General features: G+C 33.9%; 3 protein-coding genes, 1 long non-coding RNA gene and 1 other non-coding gene across 7 annotated transcripts; 3 read left to right on the top strand and 2 right to left on the bottom strand.

Annotated features, from left to right (window-relative positions):
* Positions 1-213: 213 nt before the first annotated feature.
* LOC103503807 (carbon catabolite repressor protein 4 homolog 6) lies at positions 214-13,205 on the bottom strand. Of its 2 annotated transcripts, none has more exons than XM_008468162.3 (15): positions 13,035-13,205; positions 12,513-12,927; positions 11,390-11,556; positions 10,339-10,404; positions 7,279-7,331; positions 6,090-6,171; positions 5,467-5,513; positions 4,506-4,587; positions 3,896-3,988; positions 3,662-3,694; positions 3,487-3,575; positions 2,272-3,406; positions 2,046-2,131; positions 1,746-1,833; positions 214-635 (listed from the first exon to the last, which is right to left on the bottom strand). In XM_008468162.3, the coding sequence occupies exons 1-15, from the start codon at positions 13,140-13,142 to the stop codon at positions 570-572; spliced, it is 2,610 nt and encodes an 869-aa protein (XP_008466384.2). In that variant the 5' UTR covers positions 13,143-13,205; the 3' UTR covers positions 214-569. The 2 variants fall into 2 exon arrangements, with proteins under 2 accessions (XP_008466384.2, XP_008466385.2); XM_008468163.3 differs by having other exon boundaries at positions 5,467-5,510.
* Positions 13,206-15,345: 2,140 nt separating this feature from the next.
* LOC103503805 (uncharacterized) lies at positions 15,346-17,400 on the top strand. 2 transcript variants are annotated; one of them, XM_051083663.1, is made up of 7 exons: positions 15,346-15,707; positions 16,235-16,277; positions 16,361-16,453; positions 16,551-16,613; positions 16,706-16,801; positions 17,003-17,080; positions 17,134-17,400. In XM_051083663.1, the coding sequence occupies exons 1-7, from the start codon at positions 15,553-15,555 to the stop codon at positions 17,221-17,223; spliced, it is 618 nt and encodes a 205-aa protein (XP_050939620.1). In that variant the 5' UTR covers positions 15,346-15,552; the 3' UTR covers positions 17,224-17,400. The 2 variants fall into 2 exon arrangements, with proteins under 2 accessions (XP_050939620.1, XP_008466381.1); XM_008468159.3 differs by having other exon boundaries at positions 15,350-15,707; positions 17,156-17,400.
* Positions 17,401-18,067: 667 nt separating this feature from the next.
* Positions 18,068-20,054, bottom strand: LOC103503804 (V-type proton ATPase subunit c''1). The gene is made up of 4 exons (XM_008468158.3): positions 19,773-20,054; positions 19,556-19,633; positions 18,647-18,817; positions 18,068-18,540 (listed from the first exon to the last, which is right to left on the bottom strand). Exons 1-4 carry the CDS (start codon positions 19,886-19,888, stop codon positions 18,369-18,371), a joined length of 537 nt encoding a protein of 178 aa, XP_008466380.1. The 5' UTR covers positions 19,889-20,054; the 3' UTR covers positions 18,068-18,368.
* A 983-nt stretch (positions 20,055-21,037) lies between these two features.
* TRNAG-UCC (transfer RNA glycine (anticodon UCC)) lies at positions 21,038-21,109 on the top strand. Its single transcript has one exon. It is a non-coding gene; the product is annotated as a tRNA-Gly (tRNA).
* Positions 21,110-21,232: 123 nt separating this feature from the next.
* On the top strand, positions 21,233-21,951 carry LOC127149021 (uncharacterized). The gene is made up of 2 exons (XR_007820217.1): positions 21,233-21,421; positions 21,496-21,951. It is a non-coding gene; the product is annotated as an uncharacterized LOC127149021 (long non-coding RNA).
* The last annotated feature ends 253 nt before the right edge of the window (positions 21,952-22,204 follow it).

Raw genomic sequence — 22,204 nt, 5'->3', positions numbered from 1 at the left:
GCACAATCTGGATATTTCAGTCTCAATGCAGAGCATTTTTTCACTCGTATTCTTTAGTAAGTTAAATGAGTTACCATGTTCAAGATTGTACATATTTGAATGAAATTTATCATTTTCTTTCAGAAGACTACTCTATAAGTTCCTATGTAATCAAGGTATCATTCCTACAACAAACATTAGGCTACACTCTTAGAATACAAAAAAAGCAGGCAGTTCAGCAAGGGAGCCCATTCCAATCTAATTCATAAATATAAAAAAGAAAAATTCAACTGCAACGCAGCAATTGGCATAGCTCATCCAGGCCAATAATTAATGAATTAAAACATCAGCTATAAAGTAACCTGAAACTGAGCAATGATGAAAAGCTACATCTATAAATAAAACAATAACAATTATTATAGGGGAAAAAACTCAACTGTCTTATGCTCTGTTATCTCCTCCAACTTAACAATATTGCACCTGCAGACTGGTGCTGTTGGAACCAGCTGGGTTCCTCAAATAAAAGGACCTCCCATTACAAAGAAAATGATTTATTTACTTGTTATCATTTGCACCTAGGATTCATAGTATCACTCTTCACGACTCCCTACAAATGCCAATTCAGTAGCTAAGGCAATGTGATCGCTGCCCCATTTCTGCAAAGTGGTGATTAAATAAAACAGACAAGGAATTTGTTAGGATCCTTCAAAACTAGAATAAGAACTGAATATCTTGAAATATGATGATGAAATACAAGATGAGGTACAAGTACTTGGAAACCTCCCTCTTGAGCATACTAACTCAAGCCTTAAACCACTCAATGGCCACCTTCACCCATCCACTATTTATAAAAAGATTCACTAACTTTCCATCTAATTACACTTACACCCCTAACTAATACTATACTAATATTCTTATCTAGGTACCTTCCAAAATTAAACTTAAAACAGTTGACAAAGCAATAGGTAACGGTTCTTCAATAAAACTTATTGCATGTTCGGAAGTGATTCTAAAATTGTTAAAATCATTTGACATTTTCAAAACCACTCCAAAAATTGCTTTTATCATTCAACTTCAATAGTAGGCAGATTGCGTTAAAGTAAAAGATTTGACATTTCATTGACTTTGTACGGAAGTTTCTGTATTTTTATCATCCATTCTTGTCTATGTTTGACTTAACGAATGATGTACAAGTCATGAAATCAAATGATATATTAAGAATCAAATAAAATAATAATAATAATAATAAATATTGTTATAAAAGGAGTGATTCTCTTTGTTCCATCCTTTTCCCATATCCTTTCAAAGTGTAGGTTGGGCACTCCCACTTGACTCATACATCATGACTTCACTTTCACCCATAGGAGGAAAGATGAGACAATCACAACAGGAAGAAATGAAGGCACATAGAAGGATTAAGAAAAATATTTCGTCTACGCAAATTATTGGAGTTTCAAGCAACGGAAGCAGAAGACCCTATGTGCAAATCCTAATAGACTTTTTTCCATCCAAGCAATTTCTACGGAGAAAAACAGAACAATGTTCAATGTAAAACCAATTTCATGGAGTGGCGTTATAAAAACATAGGTCAAACCCAAACAAGAGAAGCCTAAAAAAAGGCAAAGAGGGAACTCAATTGCTTGTAGATAGGGGAAAAGGCAAAACTTGTTGCAATTGCAATCGCAGGACAATGTTCACCGACCACCTGTTGTCAAAAGCATCCTATTCTTAAACTTTTAAACCAACTTGCAGTTCATATACCATACCTTTGTAGGAAATCCCTGAGTCAACTGCTGCATGACTTGTTTCCTTATGGGGGAAAGCACCCTAACCGTCTGAAGACCTTCTGAACGCCTATACAAATATTAAGCAGAACTGGATATTACTGTGAAATCCAAGCTCTATTTACTTTGATACATTGCTGATTACCCCCCCTTCTCAAAATAGTAGTAGTAGTAATAATAATAATCATAATAATCATAATACTAATAAATCCCTTAAATTTCCAGACCAAACAGGCAGCGTTTGAACATTATTCATAAACTTAAGAAGTACTATAACTTTACCATATGTAGTCAACAGTGCCCAGAAAACACCTATTGTAACTAGTCGCCAGGGGTTCCCCATTCAAGTCTCTGGTCCCGGAAAGATCCTGCAAAGATGCCACTACAAAATTATGAGTATATTTCTAAAGGAAGAAGCATACACTAAAGAGAGAGAAAAAAAAATCATATGGAGTGATAGTCATCATTTGCATCAGAGGAAAAGAACTATATTGATAGAATATTCCACCTCAGCTTCAGTATATGTGCTTCTAAGTCTTAGAGAGTGTTCAACTAGAGTGCTATCTGCATTGCCAGTAGCAGTTTCTATTTCCTTCGGAGTCCATAATGAGCGATCATGAATCATATATTCGACTTCAAGAGACTTGGTATCCAATCCTGGTAACAAATTATTCTCAAATCCAGTGGGTGGTGCAACCAAGCTTTGATGACTACCAGAATGCTGAACATCGGATGAAAAGGGATCTTCAACATCATGCAGAGCTGAGAGAAATGTACGATCGTCCTCGATTAAGCTTCCATTTAATGCGGCTACGTCCTGCTCATCTGAAGATAAAATCTCTGGTCTCTCATCCACTGCTGGTTCAATCCTGGGCAAACCCAATGATGGGCCACCTTCAATATTCCTGTCAGAGGAGCTTTCCTTCTCAACTCCAGCAATTGAGTGGCCAAAAGTTACAACGTCAGAGGAGTCTATAGCAGTGTCGGCCATGGAGTTTTTGCAAGGTGGTGTAGAAGAAACATTCTTTGGATCCAAAAAAACTGTCTGAGAATCAAGCTGTACATCATCTAAGATAATAGTATTGACAGAATCTTTGCTTTGCTTGCCAAAATTGTGATCCTTGAAACCATCTGTAGAAGGTGTATTGTTTAAACAACAGGTATCAACTTTTTCTATCTGCCATTCCTCAGTTTCATTGAGATGAAGTACTTCAGGGTCGGTTCCTAGAGGAGAAACTAGTTCACCAACTCTTTTACTAGTATGACCAACAGCAAACTCATCTTCAGCACATGTGATTGAACATTCGTTGAAGCCATCTGTCTTCTCACAGAAAGTTGTTTCCCCTACACTTTTGTGGTCAAACAAAGCACTATGCTGACCTTCCTTTTGCCCTTCAGAATGTAGAGTAGTACCCTTCATTCCAAGTTGGAAATTGTTACAAGAAGTATCAAGCGCATCAATGTCAATGTGAGACCTATCAGGAGACAAAACGTTATTCACTGATGCAAGATTCTCGTTTTCCACGCAGTTGTGTGAACAATCTTGCTTCTGTATGTCAGTCACAGAACTATCTGGCTTCCTTTCAAAATCACTAGATTCTGACCTCCGCTGGAGGGGAACTGAACCATTGGCATTCTGGAACCTGCACATTCGACAAGCTTTTTCTTTAGTTTAATGTGATCGTATGAAACTTACAATGCAACCTAGCCAGTCAAATATTACCAAGGATTACGATAGAGTGATGAAGGTTGGAAAATCTCAGCAGAAGATTGTCCCGATACCTTGTCTCTATCCAATCCAGACAAATCTAGCTGTAATTAAGGAAATACTTGGATTATAGGATTTTTTATCAGACGTCCTGACCATGATGAATACACAGATCTTAAGAAAGTATTACCTTCTGTTCGGAAATAAAGTTGTACAATGCACTCTGCACTTGTAAAAATGAAATAAAGTTATATAATATGGTCTGCATTTATTAAAATAAAATTAAAAAAAAAAAAAAAAAAAAAAAAAAAAAAAAAAACTATTACCATCATAGATTCATAATTGTACTGAAGAAACTAAAAGTATAACTATCAAGATTCAAGAGATCAAACTGCGTTACACTAAGAATGCTCGACAAGACAACCTTTGGTGTACAATTAAAATCCCCACAGAGAACGACTGGAGCATTGTTCCAGATTTTTGAAATAGTGTGAGCCTTCTCCAATAGAACCCTGACCTGTTTTAAAATATTGTACAAGTTACGCTTGCAAAAGCAATAATGAAAATGTTTAGCTTGACATGCAACTTAAATAGAGGTCATAGACATGCTTCAAATTCTTAAATCGCCAGTTCAACCAAAAAGCTTAAACTAAAAGAATATTTAATATAATTTTTAACAGTCTCCCCACATGCGGGCTTGAGATACGAAGAAAGACTCATCAAGTGGAAACAAATATTAAATAGGAAGGAAAACAATATATTGAACACAAGACATCCTGAAGCAACCTTTGATACCATCTTAAATTATCAATTTACTGAAAAGCTTATGCTGATGGGTGAAGATAATTTAATTATATATCATAACACAAACATTTTTACTGGAGCTTTAGAACTCCATTATCAGCAAAAAATTTACAGCATAACAATGACTTGCAGTATCAAGGACCAACGAATAGCAGAAAGTGAAATTGTACGGATCTATCTACTTTATTTGCTAAAGCGCAGAGAATCAAAGAAGTTAAATGAGAAAATACCTGGCCAAGCTTGATTTCTCCTCTTCTAGGGTTATACAGGACATGTATATTACATACTACAACTCTATTGGGATTTGATGTGCTGCAAAGATATAATACAAACTTTTCAGAAACTAAAAATGTAAGGAGCATAGAGTTCATAGATATGAACTGAAAACACACGTCAAAAATGTTATCATTAGACAGCAATAATAGAAGCTGTAAACTTTAAGTTCCAGGTCATGGATCCAGAATTGCAGGGTAAGAAATTATTTTATTATATCTTTACAACCACAGAACCTTCCAGAAAAATATTGTACCATAAAAAGAAAGAGAAACCGTTCATTGGAACTTATTTGTTAACGGGAACAGTGAATGGGAAGAAAAGAGAAAGTATCAAGGGAGATCTAAACTTATTTTGAATAATAAATCATTAGGGGGTGTTTGGGGCAATAATTATCTAAGACTATAATAATCACTACTTGCTATAGTAAATATAATTTAAAAGTCCTCAATTAGCTACAGTAACACTATTTTAAAACTCCCCATTTGCTACAACTTTTACTATTTTACATTCATCATCTTCTTATTCTTTATTACAGTTTTTACTATTTCCTTCTCAAACTAAAACAATTTACACCTCAAGCACATACTAAAATAGCCCAAATCAAAATAATCTATACCCAAAACACAAACTCTTTTTTAAATTGAAACAAAAATTTTCATTGATATAATGAAAAAAGAGTACAAAGTACAACAATAATAGTAATAGGATTAGCAGGTGCACTCAAGCATCGCAACTAGGTTGATACCCCTTAGTACCCTTATCACACGCTACAAACTATTATAACCCAATTATAATAACCTACTTATTGCCCGAAACACCCCCTAAACTTAATTAACTTAATCATTATTCATGAAACTTTCTCAAAACTTAAGACAGCAAAAAGAGGTTATCAGCAAAAGAAAACTCCTAAATTACCTAACCGGCGGAGTAACTGAATTGTCACCATTATCTTGACTCCTCTGCTGTTCAACAAAAAATAATACTGAGCAAAAAATTTATGAAACACGGGTGATAACCAACAAAAGAAATGATTAAGGAATTTAAAGTAACTCTCTAAAAGAATAATCTCTAACATTACTCTGAAAATTCTGCCAATTTTATTAAGAAAAGTTCCAAGAAAATTATTTTTCCCTTAAGGAGTTTAAAATATAAAATAGAAACAGATACATAAATCCTGTTGGACCTCTAATTACAAGGATGTATTCCAAGAAAAAATGTAAAAGAGGAATTTCTGTTCCAAGTACTGATTTGAATTTATAATGGGTAGTTTCCGGTTAGTTAGCAAGTTTGAAATTTTGAATAGGGAGTTGCTACTCGCCATTTCCTTTTAAGTAGATTTGTGTCCTGTAGATAGGTCATGTGTGTTTTTATCTTGAAACCAATTTGTAATGTTAGATTGATGCCTAGGCCTGCATCCATACACGTTTATTATAGAATGGGCATGCATGTGTATTTAGTATAAACATAGATGACATACTAGATCACACAATATAATCAAATTTTTACACTATATGAAGCTAGCAGAATATGATGTACACCTCCAGAACACATATCTGGGCAACATTGTCCCGTAGTCCAAGCTGATTGAACTCAATAAACTCCTCATGCAGAAGCTTGAACCTATGAATATAAATAAAATATCAAATTCCGAGCACTTAAACAGAAGAAACTCTGCAAAAAAAAAATTATTGAAAAAACGAAGAAGAAGAAAACTGCTACCAGATGAAATATAGACAGAATCCTAATCCTGACAAATTTGGCCAGTATCAACTGCAGCTAATGACATAAAATTTCCAGTACACATTCACTGTAAAACTAATTAAAGCAGTACAAATAATATTAACGGTTGCAGTCAATATAAAACCCTTGGTGCATGCTTCATCACAAATCAAGTTAGAGATTTCTTTTTTATCCGTGGGTGTCCGGACAAGCTTATGCATACCTCGACTAATCTCATGGGACAATCCGCCTGACTCTACAACATTTGGATATCAAGGAAACTCGTAGGAAATTAATTCCCTAAGTAGGTGGTTATCATGAATTAAACCCATAGCCCCTTAGTTAGTAGTTGAGACGGTCTCCTTTTTCACCACTAGGCCAACCCATGCTGGTTAAGTTAGATATTTTTTTTAAGATAAGAAACAAAAAAAGCAATTAATTTGATCAACCAAATAATCTAAAGAAATACAAAAGAAGGTGCCTTCCATAGGAGTACAAAAGGTCAAATCAAAGAGCAACAAGAGAGGTTTTTTTGGATAAGAAGAGGAACAAGAGAGATTAAACAGAGAACATTGAGGGGTTGTCCTTATTTACAACAAAATAGAGCAATAAAGGAAAATCTATTGATCCCTGGAGAATTTGAATTTGATGAAATTAGCACTCCTATCCAGTCAAAGCTTTGAACAATACAGCACAACTTTTGCAAGCCCAATAACTTCCTTTGTGATATGAGGGGAAACCATGTTCCACTTATATGTTGGTCCAATAAATTTCTTCGTGCCATGTGGGGAAACCATGGTCCAAAAATATGTACTTAAAACAAGTTGGAGGTTGCATCATATGTAATCAAAATGAGGGTTCTATACAAGTAATCTACACTTCTTTGCCCTCTCAACAGTAGATAATGGATATTGACATGCTTTCTAATCACTACCGAAAACTGTCGTCCTGATTATGAAGATAAACGCTGCATGCAACAAGTTCACAAATAAATCTTAATAACCATACCTTGACACTCGCCAGAAAATTGCACAGCCATCAACTGGAATTCCAGTACGCATCTACACCTTAATCAATAAATAATCAGAATTTTCAACTCAACAAAAACTTTCTATTATTTCAATCAAGCATTCAGGAAATAGCTAAGTTATGTGACAATTCATCCTTTATACTATGATCATTATTTCATCATATTAATTTTTCTTTTTTGATGAATAATTCCATGATTTTTTTTTATAAGTTACAAATGATTATATTAAAGAAAGAACAAGAAGGAACAACCCAAGAGAAGGGGACGAGAAGACCCCCCAACACTAATGAATAATAGCCTTCCAATTATTAAAAATCATCGGATAACTCGATATTAAAATTTAAGGTTCAACTTACTAAAAAACATAAGCGCAAGTTGCCATGATATTAAAATTTAAGATACAACTTGCACTCATGTCTTATAGTAAGAAATCTGAAATTTCACAGGGATAATGAAAGAATACGTGAGCATACAAAGAATTAGGAGTCATGATACTAACAAAAAATTCCTCATATAGACCAAATTCGAAAATCTGAACAAAGGCGAGAAAAAAAAACAGAAAAAAATCCTCTTATAAAATCTGAATAAGAGTGAGCCTCCCTCCTTCAGAGAAGTAAGTTCTTCTCGTAGCGAACATCCATTTCCGAAACTTTTCCAAAATAGGATTCTAGAACTAACAACTCCTAGGATTTCCTTCCAATGAGAGCCCTAAATAAGTGGAAAGGAAGCTACTTACTTCGCACCCAACCCAAAGTCCCCCAAAAAATTTTAACTTGGGAGGACAACAGTTTATACCTAAGATGGAACTCATTCCCTTCTTGTCTTAAGGCCAAAAACTGCATCACAGTCGGACAAAAGTTTGTTTAGATTGAAGACAACAACCAGAGGGAAAATTCCCTTGGTTAAAAAAAAAAACACACACACATATATATATATATAGGGGTGATCATCGGTCGGTCGCTCCGAATCGACGGTTTAGTAAAGTGTCAAACCGACCTTGGCATTGATGAGGAAGGGTCGGTTAGTTTTTGTCGGGTCGATTTAACACTTAAAAATACTTTGTAAAAATTCTCGATTTGAAACTTTCCGAAACCGACCCTTTCCGTTTCTCGACCGACTTCGGTTTGGTTGCTCGATTTTTCGGTCTATCATGCTCACCCCTAATATATATCATTTGCAAACTGGTGGTCCAAACAGATAACCTAATTCCTTACCATCCCAAGTTAGTACAACCAAGTATTGCTAAAAATAATAATCATATAAAAGATAGATAACTAAATTATCGAAAAATTGAGACGAAGAAAGAACAGAAGGTCTACGTGGAAACCATAGTAAAGAGAGAAAAACCACAATATAGATGTTTCTCGTTATGTTGTGATGATAATAAAGGTATAAAGGAAAAATATTTATAGGCAACACGAGCCTAATTATATAATAAAAAATTAGGACAAAGTAAATCTAAACTACCATTGGGCTTTCAACATGATCCAAGCCTACTGATTCTAACGTAAATATAAAGAACCCCTTTCAACTGCCACTTAAACGGGGAAAACAAATTCTAAAAATGGTATTTTTAAAACTCACTACTATTGTCATTTATAGGTTTGACAAATACTATAAGTATTTTCCTTCGATACCTTTGAAGTCATCGTATCAAATGTAATAATAGTTTGTATTTTCACAACTCAAACTTTTATATTGTTAAAAGACAAATTAGTGTTATTCTTCTAATCATTACAGGGTGCATACAAAATTTAAGCCTCTGTGCGTTTCCACAGAGACATAAGCCTCTTGTGGTTCAGAGGCATAGTACGTCTTGAGGCTAAAAGTAAATGTTGCTTTTAGATGTAAGCCTTGATAGCCTTTTAGAACATTGCCAAGGAGAAAAATAAAAGATGGCAGCAATCCCCTTGCCTAAGGACCTTGTAGTAAATATTGTACACCTAGGCCTCTCGATGACAAAAATAAAAAAGATATAAATATATATTGATCTAATACAATTTTGTTATGAACGAAACAACACGTTATCATTGAATTAATGAAATAAACCTCTCTAATACAATTCTGAATCCAGAATGCCACTTAATCCTTAAATATTTAGTCCCATAAGTTTGTCCAAAAAAAAAATCCAATCCACGTGTTCATAGGCTTACTAAATGTCAATCTTAAAGATAACCTCCTCTTTCCTCTCCTTTTAGTCCTCAAATTAAGTACTTCATCTAAAAAATGCCCACATGCTTACCGGCGGATTTAGCATAGGCCCGGGGGAGTTCGAGCCCCCTTCAACTTTATTGTCTTTATATAATATATATAAAGAAAACTACTTAATTTTCAATATTTATAGTTAGCTTAGTGGTTATTTTCACTGTCAGCCCCCCTTTCAACCCAGGTTCAAATTTATATTTTCTTTTACCCCTCTCTGTCAATATATTTTCTAGATCCGCCACTGCACATGCTGCAAATTATAGACTTATAGCAACACAAGTAAAACTGCTCCAGCTAAATTAATCTTAAAAAATAAGGGATGCTGTTTACTATGAAAAATAAGTGGTTGATTAAGATATTATATTAACTAAGCTAAAACGAACAGCAACAATGTTTATCCATAATTGACTGCTTTTAAAGAATTTTTCTAAAAATATATTATAATAATTTTTTTTAAAGGAAACGAATCTCGCTATTATTAATATTGAAAAATAGAGAGACAAAAGCTCAATGTACAAGAGGGTTATATAAAGAGCAAAATTTGTGTCAAGTCAATATTTTTAAAATAAGTTTTATAAAAATTTGTGTCAAGTCAATATTTTTCTGGAAAAGAGTCCTTGGCCGCAGTATAAAAACAACAATCCTACTATAAGCTAACAACTAAATGCAGTGAGACAAAAACAGAAGATTCAATTCAATTTTTACTCAGTAAATAACAAAATATATTACCAACTAAGTGTGGGTTTCAATTGGCAATAGATTGAAATCGAGAAAAGGATTGAACATGTTCCACACGGTCTCCAGTTTAAAAGATCAGCAAATTTTAAGCCTACCTTCCAAATTCCATTGAACCCACGATCTTTCAGAGCTTCCTCTAAGTCGCGGAATCTATCAACCTCCTGGAGAAAATTTTATGCATACGACATTGCCATATATGAGTAAATTTAAGGCAAAATGGCAATGAAAATAAATTAGTCAACAAAATGAAAAGGTCCTCACTCCTCGTCAAACACCAATACCAATTGCATGCACATGGAATTATATAAAGAAATGGACGTTTGACATACTTGTACTAATAGATGAAAAAGAATTGAAATGTCAATAGTTTATTAGATAGATAGCTAACAAAAATAAAGAAAGTTGATGAAATCATATAACCCAAAATAGAAACAGGATAAATAAAAGATTAGAACACGTCCAAGATCAATTTTTGCTATGTTCCAAGATTTTAATAAAATGAATGAAGAGTCTATCGAGGCTTCATAATTTAGAATTACCAACTCCAAACAACTTTGAAGTTTCAATTTCTTCTAAGGATCTTTCAAACACATAACAAAGTTTCATCTCGATGCAAAGGAGAGCGTGAAGCATAAATCTCTCGTTGGACTGACAGAGTCAGGAAAATTTCTTATCAAACAAGTGAAAATTTTCTCCCTAATATTATGCTCTGCTGCTAAAAGAGTTCCAGAACCATTAATTAGTTCACTAATAAGTTTGAGTTCTCTCTTCCTAGTATGCCAATTCTTTTGATTACCACATCCAATTGTCGACGACATTAATGTAAAGCATGCGGCTAGAAAAGGAAACCCTTACAATCATGTCAAACCACTAACTACAAATACAGACACCTTAACATCATTTTAACTTAATATGATGAAACCCTAATATTTGCTTGATATCATGCAGAATTTAGACTAAACTTAGCCTATCTTTTCCTTTTTCCCAAGCAAAAAAAAAAAAAAAAACTAAGAACAATAATTGCATAGTTTGAAACCTCGAGTGATATTAAGAAAATATTAGGGTCCTAAAGAATGTGTCCAATCACCAAGACTTGTAAACCTACAAGTCAAATGAAATAATGATATGCTTCTATCAAACCATTACCTGAAAGCACATTATGTCAGTAGACCATAATCCAAGCTCAAATAAAATATGGTTTTTTCTCCATTCCCAATCCAACATGTAATGTGGAATATGATGGTAGAGCTTATGCTTGTGATCCATAGCAAGGTAGTCAGCTAAGATGTTGTATGAAAGAATTGAAAACCGCTCTGTACAACACAAAACAAAAATGAGTAAATAACTATAGCAGAATAATTTGGTTCTTCCCCATCACATCAACTATTTGGTTGCATGGTCATTCATTCTAGGGAAACCAAATATTTTATGGGCAAATGAGTGGAACAGGAACAATTTTCTAAGATATGGCTCATGAGAAGAGGATTATTTGAGTGGCCGAGTAAGTTTGATGATCTGATATAGTATTAGGTTGCTGGCCTTCTATTGAAGTGTTCCAGATAAGGCCATTTCTTTTTCTTTCTTTACACTCCCGTAATTTCTTTTGACTAGGTCAGGAGGATGCCCTATGACATCCCACCCTGCAACGAAGAGAAAGAAAAAAAGATCTAAACTATTTTAATATTGCTCAAGGTAAATCTCTCTATTATTTGATGCATGATTGGGACGTCAATAAGATCGTCGTATAAATCAAATTTCAAGAAATAAACTATCCGTGGTAAAGTGACACGCAAAGCCTTGAAATTGGAATTTGAAACCTCTAAAAACTTTTCTAAACCATCCATTGTCCAGGGTTCGGAAGATGCAGCCAAAGACTTGCAATGAACCAAAAGTATCCATTACCTTGCTCTCAGACATGGAAACGACTTCTCTTAGCATTTAAATCAAACGAATAAGAGTCCAGTTCTATGCTCCGATTCACACAACAAACCTATCCAACTTTATTCCATTCATTTCGATTAAGCCAATGCATTCAATCTGCGTAATTTATAAAATAATAATAATCCGATGGTCTACCCTTAAACGGTTAAGTGAACTACTGGTGTGTGAAGTGTCCAGCACTCCACCAGTTCTAGTCTCCATCTCCCCTTCCTTACGGTTACTACTGAGTTCCAGCAAACAACGCACTGAAATTTTTGACAACGATAACAAATGCGTCAAGTTCCTTTTACAAATTCATCTCAACAGAAGGAAGGGAAAAGCAAATTACCGCAAGTAGATGGAGGCTGTGTCTTTGCATAATCCCAATGGCGAAAATCTAACGGCTTTGGAGGCCGAGGTCGAAATTGCTGCGGCATACGAACACCTTGGTTCTGATTAAACGACGGTGGCTGCTGATAGTGAGTATGAGGATGAGGTCCCCGATACTGATGCCTCTGAGTGGATGGCGGAGCCTGTCGGAATTGATGATTTCCACCAAAAGACGGAGGTCTAGGGTTTCGAGGTGCAGTATAAGATCCAGCATTGTTCCCATAGCCTCCTCTCTCTCCTTGCCGGAACCCTAGGTTGGACTCCTGAACAGACTGAAAATGAGAATCATCGGAGACGAATTGACCTCTGCCGCCAGAGTATGGCCGTTCCGACGAGAAGCCTCTGTGGCGTCCGTACCGGCCACCGCCGCGGTACTGCGTACCAGAAAAACAGAATTACAGTTATGCGCGGAACAAAACATATGCGCGGAACAAAACAAAGCATTCTAAAAATACTTTAATGAAGAAAAGTTGTAACATACGGGAGGTCGAGAAGACATGGCAGGGGATGTGTTGGTGGCAGTCGTGGCGGTGGAAACGGCGGCGGACAGTTGATGGAGCGGAGGAGGAGGAGTAGCAGCGCGCCTCATTGAATGGCGGGAGAGAATGTGAAGACTCAGTGACGATTTTTTTCACTTTAAGCATTACGATCAACTGGAAAGGCGAACAATCAAAATTATGCTGGATCATCTATGATATAAATGGACGGTTGTGATTTAAACTCCGTCGCTTTATCAGCCGTTTGATTCAAACGGATCGATCTGCATTCTTTTCTTTTCCTTTTTTCTTCTTTTACAACGAATTAGAGTTGTTGAATTGATTTTTAATTAAACAGTCAAAAGGTTGATTTTTACAACGAATTAACAGTTAAATATTTATAATAAGATAATCACTTCTAATATTCTATCTTTTTAATTTTTACATAAAAGTTATTCGATAAGTTGATGTTTTATGAGCTAACTCAAAAGTCACTATCTTCTAAATTTTGATATTGGTGTATTGTCGTTTTACTCGACTTTCTCAACTTATATATTTCATGCGATTTACCTACATATAATTTTTTTAGTACTGCAGATTTGAGATATTTTGTGATTTATTGAAGTACTTTTTTTTTCTTCCTCCCAATTAATTATTCTTCTTATTCGTTTTATGATTTATTGTGAGATTATTTGTTTCAAATTTAGTAGAGTTTATTTCATATAAATGTTGTATTTTATTGTTTTATATTATTTTAGGTTAAATTGTAAAAATTGCCCCTAAACTGTATGGTTTGTGTTAAAAATGTTTCTATGTTTGAATTTCAAAATAGTTCATAAACACCATTACCGTTAGTTTTAGGTAAAAACCGTTGAAGTTTTGTTTCAAATATATTTATGAACTGCAAAAAGTTTCATAAATACCTTTAAACTTAAAAATATCCTCATTAATCCAATTTTTATACCAAATCTCTTAGTACTCAAAATAAACACTGAAGTTTTAAGTTAAAACTATAGTAGGAGTTTATATTGGTAGTATTAAAACAATTGAACCATTAAATAATTAATATAAAATCGTTAAGTTTATAAATGACTAATTGTATAAAATAGAAAACATTTATCAATTGAATTTTGAATAATGGTTAAATTTACAACTTAAGGTAAAAAAAATTAAATTAAATCCATTAAATTCCTTATTTTATAGAGTTTTTTAGATAATTATTTTATGCAATTGATTTATGTGGTATTTTATTTAATTGATTGTTGTAATCAAATAATATAAATATAGATTAATTTGATATTGTTTTTAAACTAGAAACGTTAATAATTGTTTGATTAAATCACTTCTTATTAATCAATGATTTTTTTTTTTTAAAGATAAACTTTGATAGATAGCAACAAAATTAAAATTATTAGAAAAGTATATAAAATAAAATTAATTGATGTATAAAGTATTTACTAGATTTTGTAATATTTTGTAAATAATTTCGATTTTATATTGTATTTGAAAATAAATTTTTTTATAATATGCTCCTTTCTAAAAACAAAAACAAAAAATAACTGTATTAACAGTTAATGTATAAAAAATAAATAATTGGATATTTTAATTTTGGTGTTCATTCTTTAATTTATACATACATTTCTTTAACAAATCATTACTCTTCGTATAAATCATTAAACTTTTGGTATAGTTAATTAATTAATATTAATAATAATAGTACAAATGTTTGTTTCTATAAAAAATGTCAATTTCATTGTATCAAAATCGCTAAAAAATACTTCATCTACTATAATTTTTTCATACCTAGGCATTCATATTAGATCTTGGTATTTTGTAAAAACACATATCATTACACATATTATCGAAGAATTATCGAAGACACGAATCTTTTTATTTTTGAATAAGTTAATATAGTTTTCTAAATTAAAAAAATAATATCAAGGACCAAATTTCAAAAGTTTAAAAATTCAAAAAATTGTATGTACTAAACCTAAGAATGTATTATCATACAATAGATAGATATAAATGTCAATTTAAATTAGTTTTAACTATATATATATATATACATACATATATATATTTCCTAATATTTCATCCAAATGTCGGTATATGTTCAAAGTTAAAGAAAATTGTTATGAATAGCAAAAGAAAAAGAATAATAATAATAATAATAATAATAATTATTATTATTCATGAAAATATTTTTATAAATAATTTTAATATTTTGTTATTATTGAAAATGACTTCAAAGTAAATACGTAAACGAGAAGATTAAAAAGTGATAAAATTTTGGATCAAATTCAACAGACTAAAATGGTAATTTGACACAAATCCAAGAAAAATGGTAACTGAACAAGAGCAGATCAAATCGACGCTTGAACTTCCAAAACGCTAATCAATCGTCAATCATCGATTTCATCAGAGAAGAAGAAGCGGAAGAAGAAGAAGAAGAAGAAGAAGAAGAAGAAGAAGAAGAAGAAGAAGAAGAAGAAGAAGAAGTAGATTCTCCTCGGGTGGAAGAGGATGTCATGTTGTTCGTCCTTATCCGCGGCTCCTTCATCCATGTCTTTGATTACCAACCGCAAATTCACGAGTTCTGTCAATAAACCTGTGACTGTTTCCATGAATTCTCGCTTCAGAGTTTCTGCCGAAGTTCCCGATTTTCTTCCTGCTGATTGGTACGCATAAATTTCTCTTTTCCATGATTCATTTTCATTTCTCGAATTTTGGCGTCGCAGTATCGTATGGCAGAGTTTGATCTCGAGAGAAATAGGAAGATGATGGTGAATGTGTTATTTTTCGATTGTGTATTCATATATCTGAATTGTAGACCTACTCGTGCTTTTATCGAGAAAGATCACGATTTGTGTTCGGTTTTAATCAATCAGGCTTCCTCGTTTGGTTAATGCGACAAATTTCTTCATTACGTCTCATTCGGCGATGTTAATGTATATACGCATAAAAACTAAATTTATTCTTCATAGGATTGTTCTTGACGAGTTAAGAATTTTTCCTGGTGTTGGAATTTAGATTCCTGCTTTGTTTTCTCCATTCTTCCTCGGGCCAAACAGTTTCAGGAAAACTAAATTTCTTAACTCATACTCTTCTGGTGTTGGAATTTAGATTCCTGCTTTGTTTTCTCCATTCTTCCTCGGGCCAAACAGTTTCAGGAAAACTAAATTTCTTAACTCATACTCTTCTGCAGGCACGATGCACACAAGAAGGATCCTATAGGTCCAAGACTACATGTAACTGTTCAACTATGCAAGTTAGTACTAGATTTTGTAGTTTTTTCTCAGTCAAGATCTTCAACTTGAAACTATCTATATAGTTCACTGCAGAAGAAGCTATTCAACACCAGCTAGATGCACTGAGATACAATGATCGACCCCATCAAGATTATGGAATTGAGGTCATGTACCAGGTAGTCTGAATTATGAAGGGTTTTTGTTTTTTTCATAACAAATACTTGTTTATTGACATGGTGGCCTGTAAATTAAATACATCTCCACGAATCACAGTTTGCTGGGTTCGATCCTCTTCGAAGGTCAACATATTTCGGTCCCTTCTTTGATTTGGGACAGGTACCATTTGAAGCTTCAGCTTCAGCAATTTATATGTGCAATACTGTATCTGCTCAGTGTTTTCATGATTTGCTACATTTTTGACAGTGCAGTTTGAAAGATTTAGACGAGTATTCCATCATTCAACTTATCGTGTATTGTTAGGCCATAAAGAGAGAAAGATCTTGAGCAGTTTGTTTGTAGAGGAGGTAAATCATGCTCCATATCGAACTTTCCTCCATTAGTAGCCCACTATTAGTCAGACGTGCTTAAGTTCAGCTCTATTCAGCTTCTTTCTTTCTCTCTCTCTCTCTCTCTCTCTCTCTCTCTCTCTCTCTTTGGTACTTTCTTTGCTTGTAAATTTATCTTCTGTAAAATAATATTGTGCGGATTTACAAACTCTGAAACAGAACCGATTCAAGCAGCGGGTATGGATACGAGGTTGTCGCCCCAAGGAAGAAGAAATATTTCAATTCACCATGGTTCAGGTAAGTTGAGAGTACTTGTAGAAATATGAATACACAGCCTTGAATAATGAAAGGAATTTTGGTGTTCATTGGCAGAGGGTTGGCGGCTCGTGGGATGGGTATTGGCTTACAGAGAGTTTACTAAACGATGGGGATGCATTTAGTGGAGGCTTGGCTTATTAAGGAAAAGGACGTTGTGCTACAATTGGTTGGCTGGTTAGCAACCTTAGCACGGTATTGTTCCTTGTATATCTGAAATGTATATCATATGTCTTTGTTATTGGAAACTCTTATACGATTCTATAGAATTTGTATATATTCTCTGCATGGCTTCATTTTAACATCTCTATCGATTTTTTGAGTGCACGAGGTTGGGATCGGTTGTGTGTTGACTTGAGTGGCGGTTGAGTCTCAAGGTTCAAGGTGCAATAAAGTGCAATAATCTTATGGAACTTAAGAGCAAGGCACGAGGGGAAAAGAAGTTGGGTTTGGCATTTTTTTAAGGCACACTGTATATGTAAGCATTGCATAAAAAAAAAGGTAGAGCGTAGTTGAAGTGGAAAAATCCTTTAACACAAAAATTTGCATTTAGGCCAAGAAAATGTGAGTTTTTAGTTAATAAAGAAAAAATCTAATTATTTTTTTCTCAAATAATTAAGAAGTTGCAAGGCTGTAGGCCTTTATGGCTTTACCAAGGGCGCATCCAGCCATAGCACACCTTATTTTGTGACCCTCATCTTTTTGAGGTGAGGTGTCAGAGCTATGTCGAGACCATTCGGGAAGGTTTTTCTAAACACTAGGTTGAATATATATAGTAATTGAGTTTTTTAGACACCCCTTGTGCAGGTATGTATTAACAATGGGATATTGAAACTAACATGCTTTGTCTGTCAATCTCATTATTTTAGTACAACAATCTGTATAGAGAGTCAAACATCTAACTTCAATGAAAATAATACATAGCAATTATTGTTGAACTAGACTCACACAATCATATTCTCGGTGGTATAAAGGAAATAGGGCTTCACAGTTAGTGGAGCCTTCACCGAGTATATTGATATTATTCTAGCAGTTCAAATTTCATTTTCCACTGCTTTTACATATACATGCATGCCAAGGCCATACCATTAGGCATCCTAGGGAGTCCAAGACCAAAAAAAGGACACCAAACACTTTTCAAGTTCTTACATGGTTTATCACAACCAAGCTTTTACATATACAGTCTATTGGAAAAAACAAAGGCAATAACTTTTCATAACTCTCTAGAAAGTGAACCAAAAATCCTCAAGTTCAGAAGCAATTAGCAAAATTAAATTGGCTTTGCAGGCCATGTAGCTTGAGCAGACATGATTATTCCTACAATTACACCAAATAATCCGAGTGCGCTTCCAAAGATCTCGATCACAAGAATCTTTACAAAAAGAGATGAGTTTTGGGCATCAGATAATGCACAGCTGCTTCCAATAATCCCTACACATAACCTATACAAACAAACCATACCTCCCAGTTAAAAATTTTCAGTTGATGGGTTTTTCTTCTTTCACTCTACTAAAGAAAAAGGAAAGGTTTAAAGATGAAGAATCAAACCCGCAAAACAAGTTGGCAAAGCCGACAATAATCCCAGAGGCAAAAATTGAATATCCTGCTGTTAGAGACTCGGGAGTAAAAATTTGAGATGCAGAAACACTCTCCAGTTTTGTTTGTAAAATGATGGCCACAATGACACCATATATAGCCACAGCTTCACAGAAAATTACACTGAAAGAAAAAAGAAAAAGAATCGTTCATTAAGACAGTCCAAACTTCATATTAATCACCACACTTCTTTTTTTTGCTGGAGGGTGGGTTCAAATAATCAGGTTTCATTGAAAAAGAAAATGAAGATTCTGACTTTAATTACAAAAGACTGAAATCCTCAAACAAAACCAATATCATAATTACAAAAGGTCTAGTGATTGACGAGCAGAAAGACACATCAAACCTCACGACCTTCTAAACCACCTCTAGATACTTGATACTTGTTAACACTACAGAGACGACAAAGATATTTAACATGACCTATACTAGATACTTGTTAACACTATAGATGGCAAAGACATTTAACATATTGCACAGGTTGAATAGTAGGAATCACTGTGAAAGCACCGTTCGAATCAACAAATGATAATATCATAACAAGCCCAACCATGGAAAAGAAATTTGAGATTCAAAAGCATAAGAATTTGAATTCTGTCCAAATTCTACAGCCTAAACAGTATAATCTCCTGATACTTGTACGATCTAAGCTTTAAACAACTATGGATCAATCAATCAGACATCATAAAACAACAGAAAGTTTCATCCTATTTTCAGTTGATCAATCTTCCCGGAACAAGTCAAATCACAACACTACGAAGAGTGAAATCAGAACTCAGCAATTACAATTAGCTTAAACTCAATCAAACTCCACGTACATCCAATAAGGAAATATAAACTCGGGATTGAGATTTTTGTTACCTAATTAAATTTTTCGAGGTAATACGTGGAGCTTTAATTGCAGCACCGATCAGACTACTTCCGGTTATGTAGATTCCCCTGAGATAACATAACAACATTCCAGAATAAGAGATAGAAAGTGCATGAATGGGAAGAAGTTGAAGTGAGAGTAAGGCTACAAATGGAAAAAAGAAAAAAAGAAAGAAAGAAAAAGAGAAAAGAGGTTGAAGAAGAAAACCAGGCGGCTCCGAGGACAGAAACGCCGATGGAAATGGCAATGCCGACGGCGGAGAAGGTGTAGGGGGAGATTCTGACGAGTGCGTGGGACCAAGAACTTAGAGATGATGCCGCCATTGTTGATTGTTGGTTGTGGTGGTGGTGGTGGTGGTGGTGGGAAGGGAATTTTGTGGTTTCGACTTTGGGTTTGTGATTCTCATTCTTGTGCTACCAGACGACGACGTGATTCGTTCTTCGTTGTGGGGTTAGGTTCGTGTTTTAAAAACTGATACCTTTTTCTTATCTCTCTCCTTGGATTCTTTAATAATAGTTTCTATTTATATTCATGATTTCAGTATCAAAATGTTTTCTTTGTACATTTAAGATTTGAGTTTTTTTTTTCTTTTTACATTTTGCCTCCTAAAATTGAAGATTTGATATTTTTAACTCATTAATTAATTTAGAGTAATTATGAAGTAAAAATTTTAACTTTAAAAATGATGAAAAATATAGAAATTTATTTAATTATAATTTGCTTAGTTATTTTAAATTTATTGAATTCGATAAAGTAAGTATTTAGTGAAAAATTAAGGTTAAAAATGTAAATATTGATATTTCAAGAGTGAATCCAAACAAAATTCAAATGTCAATGGTAACATTTGTAATTTAGATATTAAATTAAAATCAAAATTAAAACTTAAGGCCCAAATATACGTCTCATAAACTAGACTACAAAATTAGGGACAAAAAAGTTATTATTATTATTATTTTTACAATGAAAAGTAAAATTAGTTTGTCCATGACCGACTGTGTGGAGTTCACAACTCCACCTTGTAAATACCTAAAACTAGCTTAAAAGACAAAAAAAAAATATATTTAAGAAAATGACATGCTTTTGTACGAACGAAAATCTCTTCTTTATCTTTTAAATTTCAAAATCTATTTAGACCGGTGAAAGTAAATAAAACAAACATAAATATTATTGATTAACCCGAACGATATTTAAGAGTAGAAATAAAAATACAATTAAAAAAACTAGACATAGTAAAATAAATTATATGGTTATACTCTTAGTAGGGCTGCATAATTCAGAGTATACCATCGAAAGAAGATGAAAACCTAAATAATAGGTTCAAAAACAGTAAGAAAGCAAAGAAAGAACGAGAGAAACGATAGTAAATAGTAAAATACTTACGTGGAAAATATATAGCGACAGGGAAGATAAATAAATAATTATAACAAATAAATACTATATAAATAATATTTATTTTCTTTCCTCTTCGTCTTGCGTTTGTAGTCCAACGGTGAGGATAATTGCCTTCCAAGCAATAGACCCGGGTTCGACTCCCGGCAAACGCAGTTTTTGTTTTAATTTTGTCTAATCCACGTGTTCAATACTTCCGTCACAGTCAAGGTAACTTTAACGTTTCCCGTAACCGCCATCCATCCCTATATATACAACAATCATCTCTTCGGCTCCTCTGTTTTTGTATCAAATTAAAACTAGAGGTAATGGCTTTAACAATCAACTGTTCATCTTCTTCAGTTTTTCTCCTTCCTCAACCTCCCCATCTGAATTCCTTCGATTCTACAAAAACCGCTAAATTACCTCTATAAGTCTTGATCAAATTACAACTCAATCGATCTCTACCGATTCTATGACGAATCGAGGTCTGTTTCAGTACTGTTTTTATTTTATTATTTTTGTTTTTTTTTTCATCTTTCGATTTCTCGATTAACTTCAGGAAAGAAGATGGAGGATCATGGAGAAGTCGAAGCGTATGCGCTTTAGGTTTAGCGAGTTTGATTTTCGCAATCGAAATCAGCGACGTCTTCATTGCTAGTGAATCTCTTGCTCTGGAATCGTCGCCGCAACTTGTGGATTATTATTCACGGAGGCGTATGAAGAAGATACCGAGATGGAGTGATAAGATTAGAAAATGCGCTCCATGGCGAGCGAAATCGTTGGAGATCATCGTGCCGGAGAATCTCCCGAGGCCGTCACAGCGTCGGAAGTGGGAAGCCATTGCATATGAATTCATAGATATGAAGAAGAACGCTCCGGGAGTTCAAGTAATTTCTTCTGAAATTAGCTCTGATTACTGTTTCTCCTTGTAAATTTGTATGGCTTTTATTTTGTAAATCGTTGTATCAATCAATCACATCAATGGCTACATTGTTAATATTGCTTTTGATGTTCATCTTATTTCGTATCAATCAAATCCGATGTTCGTTTATTGATGAACATATCTTAGGATTGGAAAATTGAAGGGAAAAAAATGGTGCAAATATAACGGTTTTAGGATCATAATGTTTATGAAATCTATCACCGATCATGTTGCAAATATTTAATATTGATAGTGAACAGAAGTCTATCAAAACATTTTTCATTTAGACAAAATAGATATTAAATTCAAACACGAAGAAACAAGCAATTGTGCACCTTATGGAAGA

This window comes from Cucumis melo, chromosome 4 (assembly GCF_025177605.1).
Source record: "Cucumis melo cultivar AY chromosome 4, USDA_Cmelo_AY_1.0, whole genome shotgun sequence".
Taxonomy (NCBI): Eukaryota; Viridiplantae; Streptophyta; class Magnoliopsida; order Cucurbitales; family Cucurbitaceae; genus Cucumis; species Cucumis melo.
Note: the sequence above shows the minus strand (reverse complement) of the source record. Positions and strands in the feature narration are given on the sequence as shown.

What these genes read in the sequence shown, in the direction of transcription:
- LOC103503805 (XM_051083663.1), top strand. Translation starts at nt 15,553, where the DNA reads ATGTCATGTTGTTCGTCCTTATCCGCGGCTCCTTCATCCATGTCTTTG. An exon ending in GATTTTCTTCCTGCTGATTG is followed by an intron (nt 15,708 to 16,234) that starts GTACGCATAAAT and finishes ACTCTTCTGCAG; the next exon opens with GCACGATGCACACAAGAAGG. An exon ending in CCTTCTTTGATTTGGGACAG is followed by an intron (nt 16,614 to 16,705) that starts GTACCATTTGAA and finishes TTGACAGTGCAG; the next exon opens with TTTGAAAGATTTAGACGAGT.
- LOC103503804 (XM_008468158.3), bottom strand. Translation starts at nt 19,888, where the DNA reads ATGGCGGCATCATCTCTAAGTTCTTGGTCCCACGCACTCGTCAGAATC. An exon ending in TCTGTCCTCGGAGCCGCCTG is followed by an intron (nt 19,634 to 19,772) that starts GTTTTCTTCTTC and finishes ATGTTATCTCAG; the next exon opens with GGGAATCTACATAACCGGAA. An exon ending in TTTGCCAACTTGTTTTGCGG is followed by an intron (nt 18,541 to 18,646) that starts GTTTGATTCTTC and finishes TTGTTTGTATAG; the next exon opens with GTTATGTGTAGGGATTATTG.
- LOC103503807 (XM_008468162.3), bottom strand. Translation starts at nt 13,142, where the DNA reads ATGAGGCGCGCTGCTACTCCTCCTCCTCCGCTCCATCAACTGTCCGCC. An exon ending in CCATGTCTTCTCGACCTCCC is followed by an intron (nt 12,928 to 13,034) that starts GTATGTTACAAC and finishes TCTGGTACGCAG; the next exon opens with TACCGCGGCGGTGGCCGGTA. An exon ending in TCACTCTATCGTAATCCTTG is followed by an intron (nt 3,407 to 3,486) that starts GTAATATTTGAC and finishes TCGAATGTGCAG; the next exon opens with GTTCCAGAATGCCAATGGTT.